The sequence below is a fragment of the Aspergillus pseudotamarii genome, assembly GCF_009193445.1.
Source record: "Aspergillus pseudotamarii strain CBS 117625 unplaced genomic scaffold BDV38scaffold_56, whole genome shotgun sequence".
In the NCBI taxonomy this organism is placed as follows: Eukaryota; Fungi; Ascomycota; class Eurotiomycetes; order Eurotiales; family Aspergillaceae; genus Aspergillus; species Aspergillus pseudotamarii.
Genome location: NW_022475070.1, coordinates 79191 through 101185, shown reverse-complemented (window position 1 = coordinate 101185; position 21995 = coordinate 79191). Strand labels below are relative to the sequence as shown.

At 47.2% G+C, this 21995-nt stretch overlaps 6 protein-coding genes across 6 annotated transcripts; 2 read left to right on the top strand and 4 right to left on the bottom strand.

Annotated features, from left to right (window-relative positions):
- Window positions 1-278: 278 nt before the first annotated feature.
- Window positions 279-2613, bottom strand: BDV38DRAFT_255894 (uncharacterized protein). The gene is made up of 6 exons (XM_032055470.1): window positions 2510-2613; window positions 1807-2449; window positions 1562-1639; window positions 1360-1482; window positions 1253-1306; window positions 279-1189 (listed from the first exon to the last, which is right to left on the bottom strand). Exons 2-6 carry the CDS (start codon window positions 1991-1993, stop codon window positions 546-548), a joined length of 1086 nt encoding a protein of 361 aa, XP_031910268.1. The 5' UTR covers window positions 1994-2449; window positions 2510-2613; the 3' UTR covers window positions 279-545.
- A 3846-nt stretch (window positions 2614-6459) lies between these two features.
- Window positions 6460-7252, bottom strand: BDV38DRAFT_286054 (60S ribosomal eL33 domain-containing protein; the record flags this gene model as incomplete). Its single annotated transcript, XM_032060603.1, has 5 exons — window positions 6460-6557; window positions 6649-6791; window positions 6856-6909; window positions 7050-7059; window positions 7138-7252. 5 exons carry the CDS (start codon window positions 7250-7252, stop codon window positions 6460-6462), a joined length of 420 nt encoding a protein of 139 aa, XP_031910267.1.
- Window positions 7253-9449: 2197 nt separating this feature from the next.
- Window positions 9450-12584, top strand: BDV38DRAFT_255869 (glucose-6-phosphate dehydrogenase). Its single transcript, XM_032055469.1, has 9 exons — window positions 9450-10151; window positions 10211-10231; window positions 10304-10648; window positions 10716-10913; window positions 10976-11060; window positions 11117-11193; window positions 11248-11455; window positions 11509-11880; window positions 11941-12584. Exons 1-9 carry the CDS (start codon window positions 10062-10064, stop codon window positions 12048-12050), a joined length of 1506 nt encoding a protein of 501 aa, XP_031910266.1. The 5' UTR covers window positions 9450-10061; the 3' UTR covers window positions 12051-12584.
- Window positions 12585-12882: 298 nt separating this feature from the next.
- On the top strand, window positions 12883-15502 carry BDV38DRAFT_165195 (putative sucrose transporter). Its single transcript, XM_032051854.1, has 8 exons — window positions 12883-13176; window positions 13250-13275; window positions 13334-13578; window positions 13637-13703; window positions 13754-13825; window positions 13878-14067; window positions 14127-14242; window positions 14294-15502. The coding sequence occupies exons 1-8, from the start codon at window positions 13079-13081 to the stop codon at window positions 15175-15177; spliced, it is 1698 nt and encodes a 565-aa protein (XP_031910265.1). The 5' UTR covers window positions 12883-13078; the 3' UTR covers window positions 15178-15502.
- A 1-nt stretch (window position 15503) lies between these two features.
- BDV38DRAFT_165090 (uncharacterized protein) lies at window positions 15504-16162 on the bottom strand. Its single transcript, XM_032051853.1, has one exon. It carries the CDS (start codon window positions 15989-15991, stop codon window positions 15626-15628), a length of 366 nt encoding a protein of 121 aa, XP_031910264.1. The 5' UTR covers window positions 15992-16162; the 3' UTR covers window positions 15504-15625.
- Window positions 16112-20004, bottom strand: BDV38DRAFT_165277 (uncharacterized protein). The gene is made up of 6 exons (XM_032051855.1): window positions 19456-20004; window positions 19168-19325; window positions 18994-19087; window positions 18709-18937; window positions 16357-18656; window positions 16112-16297 (listed from the first exon to the last, which is right to left on the bottom strand). The coding sequence occupies exons 1-6, from the start codon at window positions 19640-19642 to the stop codon at window positions 16233-16235; spliced, it is 3033 nt and encodes a 1010-aa protein (XP_031910263.1). The 5' UTR covers window positions 19643-20004; the 3' UTR covers window positions 16112-16232.
- Window positions 20005-21995: the final 1991 nt, after the last annotated feature.

The window sequence follows — 21995 nt, the reverse complement described above, 5'->3', positions numbered from 1 at the left end:
ATCTTAATGTCCCAGTTCTAGACACTGTCGAACATAGCGAGAAGCTATAGAAGCCTCATTAAGATGCGATTACTGCAGCGTTAAACCCTATTTACAATCATGTAAATTACCGATGTGATCTCTCACATTTGCATATTGATCGACGGATCCGCGTCTGGAATCAGAAGCTGGATTCAAGACAAACGACTCCGATCCTCATTTCATAAGAACAAAATGAATAAATTCACCATTGCTTCCTGTGTATCGTGATCTCGTGAAGTCCATCAACTGCGTCCTTGAAAATAAATATGAACAAAACAGTAAAAAGGGAAAAAAAAAAAAAGGCATAATAACAAGCTAGAAGCTAATTTAAAACAGAAGAAAAAAAGCAAATACACATAAGTTCCTGTACTGTCCCGTTCCGTAGATCCCATTGCTGTACTCAAGAATAAAACGCCAAATAAGTTATTACATCCGTTATGTGAGGTGAGAAAACACGCATTGAACGACAAATATTTTAGGTCGGTTAAAGGGGGAGAGGGCAAAAGTGGAGGGCATGATTTGGACTAGTCCTTGCTGAACCTTCGCTTAAACCAGCTTTTTCGTTTCGTGTCGCTTGCATCGGAGGCGTTCGTAGTTTTGCGTAGATGGCGACGGGTGGTGGGCGCACCTGCGGCTGAGGCTGGTCCACCCACGGGGCCTCCAGCGGTGGGATCGGCGACTGGAGCGGAATTCCCGAGCTTAATTGGTCCAGTTCCAGCTGCACCAGAGGCTAATGTACCGCCATTGTTGAGGTTCGGTTCAGGGCCGAATCCCGCGAACCCATACCTTTCTGCTACTGCTCTCTCCTGTTGCTGTTGTTGCTGCTGCTGAAGTTGTAGCTGGTCGATTGAGCTGTTTACAGAGCTTGGATCGGTTGAATTGTTGGCCCAGGGATCGGTATTGCTTCCCGATCCAGACGCTGCCGTCACGTTTTCGTAGGATTTGTGGTAGCCATTAGGGCCATATCCATTTTGTGCGCCATGGTACTCGGACTCCATGCGGTGCCGACGTGGTCGCCTTCCGCCGCCTTGGTTGTATGGGTAGTAATTCTCAGGGGGCGGCCCGCCGCCATAGTTGCCCTCCATGTAACTCTCCGGTCGGGAATATGTTCCACGTCCGTTGTAGTAGCCATTTTGGTCGTTATAGCCTCGGTGGTGACCGTTGTGTCCTGTTATCGTATTCAAGTCAGCAACGAAGATAAGCGTGGATGTGATGAGCTTATGTGACGCACCGCCGAAATAGCTACTGCGTCTACTATATTCCGCTCCAGGCGTGGATTCATGGTCTAGCTCTCAATTAATATCCTATGAACATATATTTTTCCGAGATCAAACGTACCTGTTCTTGCGTATGATACCGGTCTGCTATTATACGATCCATAGATGGCTGTCTCAAAAGACCGAATTGTATCCAACGGACGCTCAAGTCGAGGACGGGTGGGATTGGAGAGATCGGGGTCGGCTATTCAACGAAAACAGATAATTAGTCCATCGCTCTCCAATAACGAGGCTCCGAATGATTAAGAAAATTGTAAACGAACTTATGATATTCCCGTATTGATCTTTGTGCTGCATCTCCCTTAAAGAGCCGATAGTGGACTTTTCCAAAGCAACCAACACTAAATATGACCTGTCAGTTCGGAAACATGTGCCAAAGTGATCGGAGAAAAAAATATGTCAACAGGGAGGGGTTTCAGAGAAACAAGAATGAAAAAACCGTTGCAATGCGAAACCCCAGCTGATAAGACACAAAATCGAAACATGGGAGCTAAATTTGGTAACATACTTGGTTGCGCCTCGCTCATAGCAACCATGGGGTCGGCTTTGGTATGTAAAGAACGTTTATGTTTCTCCTCAGCAGATTCGGTGAGACGGATTTTATTGCTGCCAGAATTGCTGGACTTGTCTGACCTGCCACCAAAACTGAAACCTCGACTGTGTCTCGGAGGCGCGGGCTGTTGGGGGGACGCCATTTTTAATACTCCCCGTCGTCCTTAGCGCCTGATAACTACCCTAGAACTTGTTTCGTAGCGATCTATCTGCACTATAGTGGCCGTTGTGGAGCGCAACAGCAAGTGGAGTGGAAACCGCCAAGGAATGTCTGATTCAATTGTCGCAGACAGCGACTGTCTCAGTGAATTCCACGAACCCTTGACAAGGGCAGCCAACGAGACGAACGTGTGCAGGCGCGTGGGGGTAAATTTGGATCCGCTCCCTAACCTGACGTCTAGTTTGGCCTTGCTGGAATGGAATATTTATACCCCTCGAGTCCAGAAAATTGAATGCACCAATTTGTTTGTCTCCGTCTACCGTCCCAAGAAAACTAAAAGCAATGCTCAGTTATTGTTGTTGTCGTCGTCGCAACAGAAGGCGTGCAGCGACTGGTGCAGGTTGTCAGATAAAATCTATCAGACGATCGACAATGGATCCTGCAAGATGATCAGACCAGGGAAAGGCAACCGATGGGGTGGTTTGGAGGGGAAACGGACGGTGAGCGATCGACAATGGTAGCGATGGTGACAAGGATGTGTATGGGGAAGACAGCGGTCGTGTATATGGTCGGCAAGCGAAAGTCGGCAGGACGAAAAAAAAAAAAGAGAGAGAGAGAGAGAGACTGAAGTTCACATTCAACTAAGGTTCACCACGAGGACTGTCGAGGCCTTTTTGACTTAACCCAGATTGGGGTTGACGACAGGCGCCACGCAATAAGAGGGGAAAAGCAGCCTTCTGTATGGACAACGGGTTGGAACGTCTCCTATCAGCGTATTCGTTTCCAGGTTCCGCCATAGTTTGGTTTTTGGGTCGGACGATGGCGTTAGTCAAGTCTAAGCGGACTGGCCAGAAGTTGTTCCATCGGTCTATTCTTAGATTGTATATCAAGTAGATCTATACAGCTTATGTGTAGTCAAGTTGATGACCATGACCAGGTTGACCATGCTTCCTGGTGCTTTTATTCTGTCGAAGCATCTTCCAGTCCTCATTCACGCTGAAGAACATCATCCAAGAATTCATTTTCCGGGATGAATTATTAGACTTTCAGGGTCGAGATACCAGTATTTCTTTGATTTTAATTTGCTTGGTACCTCGTGACAGAGGCACCAACCGATTGGACCGCGGGTAAGAAATTTCCCTTTACAGTAGCCCAAGGAAAAAGAATTGAAAAGAAAAAGACTACTAATCAATTTATTTCTAAGAATAAAATTCTGCGTTACCGTTAAATAAAAAAAAATGAAAAGAACAGCAAGTCCAATAGCAAACAAGAGTCAATCTGTGTGCGTTACGCAAGTTCTCCTCACTGGACACCAGAGGCACCAATCAATAGGAAAATGTCGACCAGCCACCTCCAACAATGGTTTTCTCTCGGCTCTAGATGTGTCAGGAACTACCCTGGGAGCTGAGGTGATACGATAAGGTTGCAAGACTGTGTTGTCAAACCCACTGATCGTCCTGATCTTCTTTCTTGCGTAATGAATCAAAAAGCAGGGTGGGATCAATCAGAAGATTTTCATTGCCTCATTTGCCTACGCGCTACATCACCGTTACTCAATCCAATCTGCCGTCTCTTTTATACACAGTAAAATTAGGCTCTCATCAATGTCTCAGCAAGGTGGTATTTAGATTACATACAAAACTCGTATTGAAATCGTTGAGCAGAATACTTATAGTACAGTAGTACTCCATAGTCACAATGATTTAGCGCTATAGGTACACTAACTGACCTTTTCGCTCATCCGCCATCATCCCATTGGTCACGGGAAGACAAAATCCTGATGTCTTGATATCACGTCCAATTGGCAAGTCGGGGAATCTGCCGAATCTTCAAGTTATTCATAGGCAGGCAGCAACCTCGCCTTGTTTTATGCTGGCGGAGACTGCACTGGTTAGTAAATTTTTGCTCGGACATAAAGCAATCAGCGTAAATATATAAATTGCACCACATGACTTTTTTCTTACCCTATTTCACATTCTAGGCACCCAATTTCCCCAATAGACCCCCTATTTATTTAGAAGGAAATGACTCCCGCAATCTCAGGCTTATGTCAGGATATACATAATAGTTATCATTGTCAAGAATCATTTCCAAGAGGGCGCCCAATGGAGGGATCCATGACGATCTTCAAATTACATTTTGCAGTGGGTCATCACAGTGGGGGATGGCGCCTACTTTAATTCTGATTAACTCGGATCGAAAAGAAATCAACCCCATGCAAGGAGGTTAGCTTTTAAAATTCCAGAATCGCGTAGCGCCATCACCGCAAAACTCGGGATAGCTTTAGGGCTTGTTGTCTAGTATCTCTCCTTAGTTGGAATGTTGCAAGATAGTCGTATCGGAAATAAGACATTATGAATATGATTTTGTTTACCTATCGAAGTATCACTAAGTCCAAATATATCGAATTAATCGGTGTTAGAAATAAGGCGATTGCATTGAATAGTGGCGATATACCAATATGTCGGTAATAATCAAATTAAATAGTTTATTTACAAGGCATGCTGGGTTTCTTTGTAGCGGCATGAATATCGTATTCTATCTTCTTTGCGATGGCATCATATATATTTTGATAGCAAGTTATATATCGGATTGTGTCCTCGTCGGAGTTGAAATCTTGATCCTAAGGGGTGCCCACTTGGGCGGCAAGGCATCTTACCCTACATAATGAAACTCAGACATTGATTAGGGCTTCTCTGACAGTCCCAAGTCATCTGTCAATTCTTAGCTTCACTTAACTTCAACATGCATACGTTCAACTTAGGATACTATAGCCAGGACTGCGAAACACTATTCAGCAGTGTCCTCACTTCTCGCTGATTTCCGCTATGCCTTTCCTGGACCATAATCAGTCTGGTATCATTCACCTACTGCCACAAGCGCTGATAAAACTCTTTACATCCCAACCTATCCCCCCTTCCTCAAAACTAGAATAGCAGGGGAGTCGACGATTTTCCAACATCCAACGTGCTCTACAATATGACCCTCACAAGGGATGTAATGACCCTCAGACATACAGGCACTGTGATCCGCAGCCTTCAAACAAGCCTTAAACTAGTATATTATATGGCATACTACCCCCATGTCCTCGCTGTGTACATATACGATGAGCCCTGTAGTTACAGGCCCAGACTCAACACTGTCACAACACTGTCAGCATTCATTAAGCGAAAATTGAAGGGCCTCCGTTCCAGACAATTCCTTTATATGTGCCCAGCAATGACTGTTCCAGCCTGTTGCTCTTCATGTAGCACACTATACCGACAGAGTCAGGCGTGACGGAAGATCTAGGCATAGCATATTTTATTCGAGCGAAAACTGGTGTAACCGAGTGACATGATGGCTTCTGTAAATGTGTCACAGCACCATGGTCCCGTAGTAGGTATAAGGCTAGACCAATCCTCAGATGATGTCTTTGGTCGAATGGTATATCCCAAAGCAAGTTTTTGTCCAAGGCCATGGGTCATGTAGTAAACAAATGAAGAAAAGGTAGATGTTAAATTGTATGTTCCCTTTTAGAAGTATATTAAGTGTAAACTGGACTTGAAGGAGAAGCATGCTTTATACAAGTCTGCTGGCTGTTAGTGTATTTCTTGATCTATGCTCAGGGACCCTGTTGTACGTAGTGCTGTTTTTGTTGTTCAAGAGCTGAGAACTACGAGTATGCCTCTGACCTAATATATTATTGTGGACTTCACGATGATATATCTTACCCCAAGAGGTTATACCAACAAGATGTGTCCTAACAGGTCAGTTCGGCAACTGCCCAAAACTCACATGTTAATTGTATATGCAGGACATGGTAGAAATGACGTAAGTTACGGTGTCCATAATTGACGTATGAGTCTTGAAAACTAAGGCTCGATCTACAAATCATCATAGTGTACGGGTACAGCAACAAACCCTAGGATTTGCAAAATAAGGTCACAGCGATCAACGTCATATGAATTTGAGCCAATGTCGCATGCGGGCTCGTCTAGACTGGGCTTCATTTTCAACATTGCGAGCATCGGGAAAGGTTTATCGCTCCAAGTGGCTGCTGCTTGCCTATTTCGTCCTCCTTGTCCAACCTGGACTTCTATTCGAATAGGACCCGCCTAACGTCCGAATGTGAAATTGAATCATCATGCTGAAATGGTATATTGATTGGTGTGATGTGCGCCGAGTTGTGGAGAAGCCATGGTGTCAGAGAAGACACATGATGCTCGCCGGTATTGCAAACGGGTCAAGCGTTTCTAATGCCTAGTAACTGACAAATATCCATGCTGTAAAGAAGACATAAAAAGTTCTTTTTATTTTAATTCGTAGGGCTGGTCGGCCCTGCCTCTCCCACGAACATTATCAACCCGCCAACTCCATCTCAACATTGGCTCATACCGTCGACTCCTTGCCCGACTGTCTGCGCGAAGATTCCGGAGTGCCAACTAACACATAATAAAAGCGAGTCATCTAGATGTTGGAGGGGTAGAGCATGACGCGGACAGTAGCGCCGAAGGACTTGGGGGGGAGGTTGTGGCGGAACTGAGCACGGACAACGCCGGAGTTGCCTGTCGTATTCTATTGTCAGTCCTGCACTTCACTGCATTTTTCACTACCATGGCTTGAGTTCCTTGCGCCATATAGCCCTGTTTCACATACCGTGAGGACGAGTAACCTTGCCCCAGATCACCCGGATGTTGGAACCCCGAACCTCGCGCTTAGCCCGGTAGACGAAAGCGACCTTCTTGCCGAGGTAGAAGTTGGCAGCCTCGGTGTTGTCAACACCGTCGATCTTGATCAGACTATATCACCGATGTCAGATTCCATGTCCCAAACTTCCTTTCGATATCAGATGCGGATCGGTACCTGGTGTTGGGGTTGACCTGGCGCTTGGAGCGCTGGTAGCTCAGGTGACGTCCCCTAAAGAACAATTCGTATTAATCCTCTGTTCTGATCATCTGTCGCGTTCCCATCCATCTTTTATCGTCCTCCCAGTCGATTTTTGATAGACATATATCATTTCCGGATACGCGCAGCACGAAGTAGTTGTGGTAACTTACTTGACGTAGACTATGATTCAGAAACAGTCATGTTAGCATATCGTCTCCAACCGAGCTTCACGGAGTATCCTCCAAGTTTATATCCGACTCCAAGTGAACCCGTTGTCGCACACCCCATAACCATAACCATAACCATAACCGAAACCATAACATTCAACAATTCCAGAGGTGTACTCACGTCTGTGACCGTGTTCCGAAGGCATTCTGACGGCGGTTCTGAGCAACAGCGGGCAACGCAAACAAGTCGAGGAAATGACCCGCAAAAATGTCGTTCGGGTTGTCGTGGTTGTCGTCGCTTCGTAGGTATGAGACGGCGTTCACAATTTGCGAGGGTGTGTTCGGTGCGACTCGCCCTAACCCGTTTCGGGACGCTTAGCGAGCTGACTGGTCACCTGTGGTCGACCCCAGCCAGGGCTAGCCAAATCCCGTGATGGAGCATGGGTAAACTCCGCTAAGCCTAGTTTGGCTCCCGCGGAGAAAATGATCTTCCTGTCCCCGAGATAAGCACTGACTCTAAATTCCTGCTGCAAGTCTCCACCGCATCGTTGCCTTTTTTGCCGTCGGGCTACTGTAGTCCGAGGCCGGTTCGGGCGGCTATTCTAACGGCATGGAGCCTGTGTCCAGGATGCACCCCGCTGACAAACCGTGTTCAAGAGTCACAGTAGACTGATTATTCAATGACGACAAAGGCCCCATCGCCCCTGCAGAGGGATCAGGTGCTGCTGTTACCTCTTGGGCTTCCGCTTTCACTTCGTCAAATAGGAGACCTCAGTGCATACATATAAAGTAAGAGCCGTATTCTGGGTGCATATAGGGGCATTGGGGGTTTGGTTCACCATTGCAGTGGTGCTCATCCATGATCCAGTGGTGCAGTATGTACTCCATCTGGGATGTACTCCGCTACGGAGTTTATAACTAAAGACGGCGCCCTTACAGAGTGATCATACCGGGAGCACATATTTGGAAATACAGCGAGTTCCGCCCCACAGGCAATCGGCAGCGACCTTTATATGATGTTTTACTCTGACAATACCCGCTTGTATCCTGGTAGCACCGTAGAAGTTTAAAAAGAACTGAGGGAAATGAAAAGAAAAGAGTGAAGTAATTAGGAGCTCACTTCTACAGTACATCTACTACCGAGAGACAACAACCCGAGTCGCTATCAAATTCAAAAACCGACTCGGTACAATCGTGAGGCTAGGTTCGGCGTTAAAGCAGCCGAGTCGGTCTGATTACATTGTTATCCAGACTTCCTTTAAACTTACGGGAAAATAGAATCCGTAATAATTGACTGGCAGTTATCGACTTTGGATGACAAATCCGCCGATCTATCTCCACGAGTACGGTCACCGGGAGTGGTTTCTAGGAGCACGCAGTTCCGGCTACCCTAGCCTTCCTCACAGCATCTGGCGCGATCGATGCAATAGGCCGACCAGTATGTACATACCTTGTAATACAGTGGAGTCCGAAATCGCTCTTTGTGTACTGTAATCGGAGGGATACTCCCTAGTCTATATATTAAATTAAACTATACGAGGGGCAGACTCAATTGTTAAGGTGAATTGAAGATGAAAACAACAAAGTGACGGTAAGTAAGGGCTTAGAATACTATTCAGTCAAGCTGTCGTTGTAACCCTAATTCCAGCATGCGCCCTCCGTAGAGAGTTAGTAATTCAGATTGAAGAGGTTTATCCTCCTAGATTTAGCAAGGAAAAATTTACTTGAGATGCCTTACTCTTCTTTCACATCTATAACGCAGTTATCCCAATTCAGGTGATATGCATATTACTTGAGAATAAGCGGTTGTGAAACATAAGATTACCAGCCAGCTGATAGATCGCGCGGGGTCAGCAACATCCAACAGTTGCCTTGGATATGGAAAGAGTGGTACTCAGTGGATCTGAATTTTCCGGTAGATTTAGCCCAGTCCATCTTCGGATAATTTCAGGGATTACTATGATCTGATATTTTGACGGTAATACAAAATTTACAGACATGCTCTACAGGTACGGTGGTTGTAGTTACTACTATAGGTAGTGCAGTAGGGCCTGGTGACTAGTTCAACTGTCACGTATGAAAATGGAAACTATGATATAAGAGGAGAGAGAGATTGCCACGACCGATGGGACCTGAGGATTCGCTAGGAAATTCATCGTAATATGATAAGCCAGGAAGAACATGATCTTCTAGAAAGTCTAGAAGAATGTTAAATTTATAATACGGAGTGCAGGATTTGAATTCAAAAGTAAAATCATATGTAGAGGGTACATACTATGATACAAAGGGGTGGAATAACAAAGAAATTAAAAATAAAAAAGGCAAGGGAAAAAAAAAAGGAGAAAGATCATGATAATAGAATTAAATAATAATACCATAATACCAGAGGTAATACATGAAAGAGTGAGAGCCCCGCGGCAAATTATATGGACGGAGGTGGAAAAGAAGGCCTCGTGCCCCACCATCGTAATGCTGCTGCAGCTCTAAGCAGCCCTCTCACGGCGTTAAAAAAGTACACTGCTCCGCCGGAACTGTTGGGGATTTTTCCAACAAACCTCTTCTCTATTTCTGACTCCCCTTTATTTTCCCCCCCCTCTCCTCTCGAATTTAGACCTCTTTCTCCTTTCCTACATTCCTTTCACCCCATTGCGACCCGATCTCCTATTCATAACATCATGGCCAGCACAATAGCACGTTCTGAGGAGCGCCAGAACGCCGGGTGAGTGTTGACCACATCCTGTCTTCCTCTGACATCACACCCCTCCCTCAACTGTTCCGCCCACTTCGTTCAACCTTTCAAACCCGCCATGACAACGCGCGCTCGAAGCATTTCAATCTAGAATTGATCCCCATCAATTATATGTATTATTTAGAATTCGACCTCTAGACTACACTTGTTTTTTTGACTCTATTTTATCTTTTGCAAATTATCCTTCTAGCACAGACAGACCCCCATTGATCGACATACATCATTCACCATCCCTGCTCTGCAAGTGCCTCTAATTCGCTGCTAACATGGATATTTCGCTTAGCACCATCGAGCTTAAAGATGACACTGCCATTGTAGTACTTGGTGCGTCGGGAGATCTCGCGAAGAAGAAGACGGTGGGTGATCCTGCAGAGCTTGTTACAAGAAATCGATCGGAAGCTAATGTCCCTCATAGTTCCCGGCACTTTTCGGCCTTGTATGTACCTGCGGCCTAGACCTCCAATGAGGGGTTAAGTAACCTGGTTTCCCTGGCTGACCCTGCATCTAGTACCGTAACAAGTTCCTTCCCAAAGGAATTAAGATTGTCGGCTATGCCCGGACAAAAATGGACCAAGAAGAATATCTGAGACGTGTGCGGTCGTATATCAAGACCCCCACTAAGGAAATTGAGGAGCAGCTGGATAGCTTCTGCCAACTTTGCTCCTACGTCTCGGGTCAGTACGACAAGGATGAGTCTTTCCAGGACCTCACAAGGCACCTCGAGGATGTCGAGAAGGGTCAGAAGGAGCAGAACCGTGTCTTCTACATGGCTCTTCCCCCCAGCGTCTTTACTACCGTGTCGGATCAATTAAAGAGAAACTGCTACCCTAAGAACGGCATCGCTCGTATCATCGTGAGTCGCTCCTGATACCGCCTTCTTCAGCAAAAACGGTTGCTCATGTGTGTTTCATTCGTTATAGGTCGAGAAGCCATTCGGCAAGGACCTTCAGAGCTCTCGTGATCTCCAGAAGGCGCTCGACCCCAACTGGAAGGAAGAGGAGATCTTCCGTATTGACCACTACCTGGGAAAGGAGATGGTCAAGAACATCCTTATCATGCGCTTCGGCAACGAATTCTTCAACGCCACCTGGAACCGTCATCACATCGATAATGTGCAGGTATGGATCGAATAGTTGCTCAGTTTGGTCTGGTTATTCACTAAATGACTTCCTTGCTCCAGATTACATTTAAGGAGCCCTTCGGCACTGAGGGCCGTGGGGGCTACTTTGACGAGTTCGGTATCATTCGTGACGTTATGCAGAACCGTATGTAACACGTTTGTTTCCACAGTCTAGCAAGAAAGCTGACTTCTTTGCTGCAGACTTGTTGCAGGTGTTGACTTTGCTCGCTATGGAGCGCCCCATCTCATTTTCCGCCGAGGATATTCGTGACGAGAAGGTAACGATTTTTTCAACCCAACCACCCCACTTTCTGATATTGATGCATTACTAGGTGCGTGTTCTGCGCGCAATGGACGCGATTGAGCCCAAGAACGTCATCATCGGTCAGTATGGAAAGTCTTTGGATGGAAGCAAGCCCGCATACAAGGAGGACGAGACCGTCCCTCAGGATTCTCGCTGCCCCACTTTCTGCGCATTGGTCGCATACATCAAGAACGAGAGGTGGGACGGTGTTCCTTTCATCATGAAGGCCGGCAAAGGTACATTCTATCCCCTGCACCTCCTGTGTTGCTCGCATGCTTACTGTCCCCAGCCCTGAACGAGCAGAAGACCGAGATCCGTATCCAGTTCCGCGATGTGACTTCTGGCATCTTCAAGGACATTCCTCGCAACGAGCTCGTCATCCGTGTTCAGCCCAACGAGTCCGTGTACATTAAGATGAACTCGAAGCTTCCTGGCCTATCCATGCAGACTGTCGTGACCGAGCTTGACCTCACCTACCGCCGTCGCTTCTCCGACCTTAAGATTCCCGAAGCTTATGAGTCTTTGATCCTGGATGCCCTGAAGGGCGATCACTCAAACTTCGTTCGTGATGACGAGCTTGACGCCAGCTGGAGGATTTTCACACCTCTCCTGCACTACCTTGATGATAACAAGGAGATCATCCCTATGGAATACCCCTACGGTATGTTCTAGATCTGTGTTGCATATGTTATGCGAATTTCTGTGACTAACTGTGGACTAGGCTCTCGTGGACCTGCCGTTCTCGACGATTTCACTGCTTCGTTCGGTTACAAGTTCAGCGATGCTGCTGGTTATCAGTGGCCCTTGACTTCCACCCCCAACCGTCTGTAGACGGGGAAGGCTTATGAGGCTAACGAAAGTGTAAAAAGGACAAAAAAGGGGCAAAGATATTAATGCAGCATGACCGACTTTGTTTTTATTGTTATGGTATGTTTGGGAATTTCGGTTTGAGTAGGCGGTTTTTGTTAAACAATCGGTGGGCCGGCAATGACGGAGTAAATCCATTTTTACCACCAAACTCTAGAAACGAATCAAGTGAATATTACGAATATCACGAAAGATGCACAGAGCTCGCGCGGTTCTCGAGGAAAAGAGGCCAAGCCAATTTTAGGGCTTGGCGGAGGGAACAAGGAGATATAACAATAATACCCCTGGATCCCTGTAGGTGAGTTTAATTAGTATTACGTACGAGTTAGTCGTCTTGTAGAATGTCGATGTTCATTAGAGAGTTCGTGATCAGCTATTTATAAACCACCCTTCCAGGTCCCTTGTGGGTCTGGTAAGATTAAATTTCATAGACTGCTGCCGATAAGATTGATTGAATTCTGCCCTGACGTTCCCGGGGGCCCGCATGCGTCTGTTGGTCTGGGTCCCGCCCGTGACTTTCCTCTTCCTTTTCTTTCTTTCGTCCCCTCTTCCCCTTGTTGCTTCGATTTTCTCCAGGCGTTCTTTGCCTTTATATGCCATTGACCCTCATATCGGATTACTTCACAGTATAGAGCACCGCTTACGCGCTTCTGTCCATCGGTCTTCGAGGTTTCCACGATATTGTTCCCGACCATTGGATCTGCGCTGCATCATCCTATGCTATTTTTATCACAGACACACGCTCGACGAGCGCAAACCCCTCCAACCTCTACCGTCGGCTGTTGATTACCGTCGAGTTCAAGCTCACCGAAGCCCGTGTGCGTCATATTTGCCATCCAGACGTTTATTTTTCCCGATATAATCGAGAAATTGTCGAACGTGCGGTTGCCTGATCGCAGGCACGAGACCAGTTTGACCTAGTCCAATTCATGGAAAATTGAGGTTTTCGAAGAGCGTCAATTGCATGCAAGCATCCAACGATATAACTAAGGATGCCACAAGCTGCAAGGTGGGTGGGTTCGCCCTCAATTAAGGGACGAACAGAGGCAATGCGGATGGCACTCTTGACGTTTAGTCTGTTAGGATTACAGTACGTTAACCACCGTTGTCGGTATCTACACTATCTGTGACGAGCATGGTTCGCTAATATATCTACGGCGCAGATTTACTTGGGGCATTGAAATGACCTGTAAGACCTTTCCTTCTCCGCCGCCCAACCATCCTCTAATCAGACCAACCCGACATAGACTGCACTCCGTATCTTCTCCAGCTCGGTCTCACTAAATCCCGAACGTCGCTCGTCTGGATCGCTGGTCCTTTGTCCGGGTTAATTATCCAGCCTCTCATCGGCGTTATTGCAGATCGGTCACGATCGAAATGGGGAAGGCGAAGGCCATTCATGATTATAGGCTCATTGATTGTCGCGATGTGTTTGCTAGTATTAGGATGGACCGCAGAGATTGTCGGCCTTTTTGTCAAGGATGCAGAGAAGGTAAACCGAGAAGTGTGTCGAGGTTTAGGCAAGAGCTCACATGTGGATTATCTTCTAGGCCAACAGAGTTACCATTGCGCTAGCGGTCCTTAGCATTTATGCCGTGGATTTTGCCATCAATATCGGTGGGTGTGAGGTACCAAGGAATTCTCAAGTTCGATCTAACATCGTCCAGTACAAGCGTGTTGCCGGAGCTTGATAGTTGATACGTTGCCTATTCCATCACAGCAGGCTGGGTCAGCATGGGGTATGTTTTATACCCATTGCCGAATGTGAATTACAGACCTAACATCCCAAAGCCACTAGAATGTCGGCCATTGGCCAGCTCATTAGTTATGTCATCGGATCAATCGATACAGTTAGCATTTTTGGCACCACCATTGGCGATACTCAATTTAAGCAAATGACAGTTATCGCTGCGCTATCCTTACTCATCGCTGTTCTGGTTACTTGTTATGCGGTGAAGGAGAGAGTGTTGATTACTGCTAGGTGAGTAGATGACCGAGGATATGCCCCATGTGCGGTTCGTTGACTTGTGACGGCGACAGAGACTCCGAAGGGAAGGCCGGGGCTTTCCAGGTCATGTCTCAACTATTCCAAACTACAATGGACTTGCCTCCTCGCATCCAAGCCATCTGCTGGGCTCAGTTTTGGGCATGGATTGGTAAAGACTCCATTGTTAAATCTTTGGTACAACCCTCGCTAATTATACTAGGCTGGTTTCCGTTTCTTTTCTATAGTACCACCTGGGTTGGTGAGACATATTTCCGTTATGAGGTTCCAAAGGATGCGACGCACCCGACCGACATGCTTGGAGAGGTTGGCCGAGTTGGCAGTTTGTCACTGGTCGTCTTTTCGTCCATAACATTCTTCAGCTCTGTTCTGTTGCCATTCTGCGTACAGCCTCCAGATAACGTGAGGCCTAGATTCACCCCACGGCCTCCTCCAGGGGTTGCCGCCTTGCTTAAGAAGATCACTTTGATACGCCCGGACTTGCAGACGACCTGGTTGATTTCACATTTGATGTTTGCAGCCACTATGATCTTCGCACCTTTGGCCCGGTCCCGGGCCTTTGCAACTTTCCTAGTGGCCTTGTGTGGAATTCCATGGGCTGTCAGCAGCTGGGCCCCTTTCGCCTTCATGGGCGTGGAGATAAATAAGCTAGCACTAGGCCCAACTCAAGCATCGCGTCTGTCTGGTGTCACTATGATTACATCTTCCAGTATCCGTTCTGGGGCCTACGGCGATAGAAACGGAGATACGGAGATGGACGTGCTGCGTCTCAACCACAACGACACGGACAGCGATAGTGACACAGAGGGTGGCACCTCCGATTTACCATCAACAGGTGAATTGGCTGGCATTTACCTAGGCGTGCTGAATGTGTATACGACACTGCCACAATTTGTCGGCACATTTATTAGCTGGATAGTCTTCAGCGTTATTGAGCCAGGTAGCACAAAGCGAGATGCCACAGAGACGCAATGGATAAACCTCGATAAGGGTTCGCCCAATGCCATCTCGATCTGTCTGTTTATTGGCGCACTAAGTACGCTTGTGGCCATTGAAGCGACCCGACGATTACGCCACATTCGATAGTGATCGTGACTTTCTCTTCTACAGTATATCTATTCTACCACGATAAAAAGGGAGTCCACTTTAGACTCTCTGATATTATACTATCCGATACCCATGTTCATTCAGCGATGTATTATTTGTGAGTATATGGGATATGTCTGAAGTGGCATCTTTCAGCCACAGGCCAACCGAGCCTGCGCTGATGATTGATTGGCCTTCGCATATCTGAGGGATTTGTTCGCCACATACATATTGGCATATAACGGTATATATTATTGAGATAATGATAATTATAATGTACTATACGACAAGTTCCACAGACATAGGGGTATTTCATGAATATAATGAGTACTAAGATGTATAACTCCGATGGTATATTTTCTCGACTTAATTCTGTCTGCACCCAAGACAAACACAAACCACGAAAAGGAAACAGGCAGTCTAAGACATACAATCTCAAATTTCTCTATTAATCGGTAAGCTGGGGGATATGCTGACATCTAGTAACTACTACTAGCACCATTTGATCAATATCCCATCTTAGTGCCGGACAGGGATAAAAGAGGTCATAAAGGCTGTCAAGGGCTACGAAGTAAATTACATCGAGATGTGCTAAAATGGAGCTTGATTTATAGCAAGAGTCGGTTAAGGTATATTGGTAATTCATAGTGTGAAAAAGTAAATCAATAAACAAAAGACAACCAATAAACAGGAAGGGGAATAAAACGATAAGCTCAAAACAATCGAAAAGAAGGGGAATCGCCACAGTATGATTATCCATCCGTCGATGAACCAATGAATCAGGGATGATATTACAACAGAAACGTCCGTTCATGGCGTGCGTCCGTCATCCTTCGCTATAAGAGCTTGATTCTTGTCATGTGAATAGGGATTTTATGGCGGCCAAGCCCAAACACGGGGAATCAAAAGAAAATAGAACCCGCAACAGATATGGAAAAATGCCAAGGCCATATAGAGATTAAACAGGCGGTACAAGGTATATGAATCAGATGCTGTGAGTCAAAAGACGAAAGAGAAAACAACTGGTACTCAAGGATAAATGAAAGAATCGTCAATTAAGCCATTTTCCCGGTCAGTTCGGCTACCCGAGCCTTGATACGAGCCGCGCGAGCATCGAAGCCTTGATGATACAAGTTAGTACAATGGGCAACTACTATTATGGAGGCTTGAGATACTCACTTTCCTCTTCGCTTGTGTTGCCACCGTCATCTTCATTCATCCGCATATGCTCAAACTGGGCGGCTCTTTCGGCGGCGTTTTTGCGAATTTGTGCCCACCGGTCATGGGAAGGATTGGACTGAGATGGAGCGCTAACTTCGTCCTTGGCTTCAACTGGTGTGCTGTCGACGGATTTCTTCTCTGAGAAGGTATCGGACACAGGCGAGTCCTCAGGGACAAACGCCGGCTGCTCCGCCAAAGGCCCCTGATCAAATCTTGAAAACTCACTATCGGCAGCGGTGCGTTCGTTGGTATTCACGCGTGAAAGAGCATCATATTCGGCTTGCCGCTGGTTACTATGGTAGTCACTGTTTGATGCGGAGACATGGGGTTCTGGCTGCAGTCTTGCCTCTGGCTGAACCTTGGCCTCCAGCTGTTCAGGCTCCGGTGCTTCAGCAGCAGGCTTGGGAGTAGCTGGCACTTCGACAACAGGCTTGGGTGTTTCTGCGGCTGGTGTCCCCGGTACAGGCTTCTTCTTCAGGGTGGATGGACGGACAGTTTGTTCCTGAGATGCCTTTGCCTTATCCTCTAGGGCAGCGCGTGCAGCAGCGACAGCCGACCCACCAGCACCCGTAGACTTCATTGGCGGTGTTGATTCAGGTTCAGGCTTTCTCTTCGTTGTTCCAAACATACTCTTGATTCCCGGAGGAGTAGGCTTCTTCTTCAATTTCCCGGCCGAGTTCTCTGCCAACTCTGTGGACTTGCGAAGCTGCTCAGTGGTCAACCGTTCCACAGGAGCGCTGGAGCTGTCTTTCCGACCATTGGCGTCTCTGTCACTAGTAAAGCTATCCTTCTGAGGAATTGCGGGCGCTGGAGAGCTACGAACGTCGTCCTTCGGTAGAGGCGGGGGAGCCTGTCGGGTACTGGTACTGAGGGCTGGAGACAAAGGTGGGCTAAGATTATCCCTGGAGGCCTCCTTTGGTTCATCCACTGGAGCACCGGTTCCTGCAAGGCTATTCTCCATATAAGCGGCTTTGTAGGCATCCTTGCCCTTGTCGTAGTTACTGGCCCATTTCATAGCATGCGATGCTTCGTTCAGAATGGCCGGCTGCAGTGTCATAACAGAATTGGTCTTTGAGTAAGTGGTATCCCGAACATTCCTTCTGGTTTCTCCGGATGCGGCCCGTTCTTGCTCCCGATGCTTTCTTTGAAGGGCAGCGGCTGCAGCCTGAATACGGGCATGCTGGTCAGGACCGATGCTGGTCTTACTTTGCGGCCCTTGGTTCTCAGGCCGCTTGTAAGACTCCTCTACCGCGCTAACTTTTTTGGCCGTGGACTTGCGGCGCCCGAGTCGCTTTCGCGTCGAGAACCCGAAGAAACTCTTCTTCTCGACGATATAAGCACCAGGTTCGGGCTCCGGTGCCGCGCCTTTAACTTGCTCCTCTAAAACAAGCCACTTCGTATTCTTGATGACAGTCTCGAGCAATGCACATCGCCCAAATACCGCCTTTCGAGAAGCTGGTTCCTCCCCTGCCAAACTGCTAATCCACACCCACCAGAATGAGTCATCAAGATCAAGGTTGGTGATACTAGCCAATTCACCAGGGTCAACGGACGGCTCAGCATCCAAAGTACGCTTATGAGACTGCGAACTTTGGCCTCGAATAGTATCGATGGGAGGCAGGACCTTATCAGGAGGGAGCAACACTGGCGCCACTGGAGCTTTGAAGACGTTGTCATCACTGAAACCGGAAGACATAAAGTCTGCCCACGAGGGGGTTGTTGGACGGCCGAGATCGCCTCCACCAGACTGAGGAGCAGACCTCAGACCGCCACCGAACTCCTTTGACACCATGCTCGACGTTCTGTCATCGTCAACATCGGCGTCCAGCGTGGCCCCGAATCCAAGATCTTCAAACCTGGACCACGATGCTTCTCTGGTCGTAGAAGTTGGATCCGATTCAACCGCTTGATTTGTAGACGATATGCATTTCAGTACACGGAGACACTCATCCGTAAGCGCTCGGAGGGGATCTTCAAAACTAGCAAATTCTTGAAGGTGACTATCGCTGTCTCGATACTCGAAATTCTTTGCACGGCGTAGAAGAGCAAAGGGAGTGGCAGACACAGTGTCGACAATCATGACAACTTTGGTGGTGGAGACTTGAAGAAGCGCTGGTGTCTCTGGCGGGTATTCTGTGGCTTGAAGCAATGTTTGGAGAGCAATGGGTAGGGTAGAGATACTGCTCATCCCGCGCGGCGAGTCAGGGGACAACGAACGCAGGTACGCGAAGAACAAGTGGCTTGTCGCATCCGCGGCGCTAGAAGGAGTCAACTAGCTATTAATAATCGTTCGGCGTAAGTACTACATACCTTGCCCAATTCTTGTACGCAGCTTCAAACCCATTGCCGGTGTCTGTATGTCCAAATGCCCACCACCCGGCATACCGAGAGAGCTTTCGTCCTCCGAGGCCGTTGGACTTTCCATGCGCCGCAATCGCGGTTAAAAGATCGAAGAAGTCGAAAATGATCTTAGACCTGGCATCGGAGTCCACGCTAATGGGGATGAACGTTGAAAATGCATCGCGGGCAAGCTGAGAATCTGTGGTCGTATAAGTATACACCACCACTTTGCGTCGGAGACATCTCGATACGAACCTTGTTCGCCAACTTTAAACAATTCGTAGGCCTCCCATGTGACAACTCCTCCAGGAAGTCTGCTCCAGCACCACTTTAGCACACTGCAAAGGACCTGAAGTATCCGTGTAAGCGGAGACAATAAATATAAAACTAATTGAGCCCGTTGCACAAGGGGTTTCCAGGGTGGCTTACAATTGGGTCCGTCAATCGTAGCTCTCGCGCCAAGGCATCTCCTTTGGGAGGGGAGCCTTTCTCCACGGCTTGATTGAAGTAGTTGCGGATGAATGTACGTGCAGCGCTGGCGTCGGAGGCTGGCCGGAAGGGTAATAATAGGAAAGGTGTTTGGAGACCTGTTGAGGAGAAAGCGTGGCAATGATCAGCAACTTGAAGAATGCGCCTATCGCAAATTGTCGACGGAGGGGGCATTGACGTCAGGGGGCCCATAAAATAAGAAAACAAAAAAAAAAAACCGAAACCTACCTCGGGCTTTCAACTCTTGCGTACAACCTCGCAGGAGATCCTGGACTTCTTCCGGAGACACTTCAGTTCGCTGCCACGCATCGGTCCATTTTGGCTTGGGAGGACCAATATCTTCAACCACAGGGGCTTTTGTCTTTTTGGGAGCTTGGGAGTCCTTGATTCGAAAGACGCGGGCGAGGAACGGCATTTTCACCTTGCGCTTCTTCGACTCCTGAATTGAGAGGTGCGACTAACTATTAAGTTGGGGAAGTCGACCTTCTAAGGCGCGGTCAAGAAGTGGCGTCTTAAGACAAGTCGATTAGCGAACCTAACGAGGAAGACTTCACGATTCCACGCTCGACCGTGCGACTAGGCAACCAGTTGTAGATTAATAGGAGAAAAGCGGTATAAATAACAGGTCGCGGGGGAAAAAAAGCGTAGAACCAAAAGGGTAAGACTTGGTAAGTTGATTCAATAAATTGGAGTCTAAGAAAGGACAAAAAGAGAAGGAAAGAAAAAAAAAATTTAGACAAGAAGCGAAAAATGAAATAAAATGAGATCAAAAGAAAAAAGATCAATCGAATAAGTAGGAGGACATCCAGGTGGCCAGAGAATCGCCTGCAGCCCAGACGGGGCAGCACGTCTAGCGTGCAGCGATAGTATTGTACTACTGGCAATAAGGCCACAATCGACCTGCAGAGAATTTAGGAAATTGGATAACGAGCGCAATCTCCACGTTTTTTAAGCTTGGAATGTGGAGCTGGTAAAACCAACGAGCAGAATCAATTATGCGACCAAACGGAGTAAAACAAAAATTGATGACAGAGAAGAAAAGGAAGGTATAATTAATGTGAGGAAAAGAAGAAGAGGGAGAAGAAGGAAAAGGAGAAAAAGCGACGAGGTAGAGAAGTTGATTGGAAGGACTTTCAACGATGAGGATCTACTATGTTGCTCGTTTCAGGGGTGAAATAACATTACCTCCCCGAACCCTCTCGCTCTATCCATGGTTCAGTGGCCCTCCATCGACGCCAATTTATTGGTTTGGAATCCAAGAGGACAAGAACGAACGCTGGTTCATTCATTGTTCATGATCCGCTACCCAAGACATTTTGTTTTTTTTTTTTTTTTTTTTTTACCTTAGAAACCCTACCCAGAAAAGGAACGAGGAAGTTCGACCGTGGTTTTGAGGATCTGGAAGAAGTGGTAGTATGATTTTAATTAACTCCTCCCCTCCTTCTTGAAACCTGATGGTCAGGATGATGACATGCTAAAATTTAAGGTATTAGTCTCAAGTAAAAAGAGGTTAGGCAGAATACCGTATGATACCATGGAGATACAATAGGTACTAGTAGTCAGTAGTAACCTCCTTCGTACCCAACAGAGGATTTGCGTCCATGTAGGTCGCTCCAGTTAGGTAGAATTCATGATGTCGATTAGGTATGGGGTAGATATGTAACCAATCAATCAACTATATCCGTGGATGTACACTGCATATGTACGTTTAGTAGGGGCGCATGACTCGACTCGGTTGTAGTAGTATGACAACTGTTCCCTGCTTATCAACGTCGCCGACATACGTCCGACGTATCTCATAGGAAGAAAAATAAATAAACGAAAAAAATATTTAAATTTTAAAATAATATCACCCAATTATTAGTCTGATGTCGATGCCTGGTTTTCTGCCTTTGACATAAGAACATGCCAGGCGACAGATCAAATTCCTGAGTAGATCATCGTGACTGGTCATGGAGGATGGTCCAATCAAAATCAAAGGGGATTAGGGGTTCAGTACTAGTAGTAGTAACTCTGCCGGTTCCCAATCGATAAAGCAGCGGGCCTTTACCGCTTAGCCCGACAGGGAATCGACCATATCAGGATTGTAAATTTGAAAGTCTGGGCCTTGTCGTGTCGGGTTGAGGGACTAAATCGGTTAGGTCATTAGACAATATCTGCCTCAGGCAGAAGTCCTGGATGCCTACTGGACTAACCATCCCTTTGTGCGGGCGGTCAAGCCCATAGCTGGCACCACCGGCTAGTCTAACTACTTAGTCTTTTAGGCTTTCTTTTGAGAGGTCAATGCGAGCTCAGTATGTCCTCGTTAGTAGCGGGGGACGATCATAAGGTGCAGTATGATAAGACCGGACAAAATCAACGTTCGCGAAGTCACTACTGGTACGCTACCCTTGGAGGTGTCAACGTGAGATTGGCATGATCAGTGAAACCCGGAGCCGTAACTCTGTAGGACAGGAACCTCATTGGGTTGTATTGAGAATAGTGGCAGGGCAGAACAGTGCATCCGAAGAGCTGACCTAGAGTTTCATCGAGACTAGGAGATATCGATCAAAGATCTGGACCAGGAAGAGGCGGAGTGACCGGTATATGTACCTAGTGGTAGGGGTTCATGGACCAGTCAGCAACGGATCTATAAATAGCCCGGGCGGCGGTTAGAAGCTCGCCAACGGCGGCTGCCCGTAGCCGCCGACAGGTCCAGTGATTAAGAAGTTTCCCACAGTCGATGTCTATCTTTAGAATCTTCTGCATCACCCGCGTGTCGCCGCTCC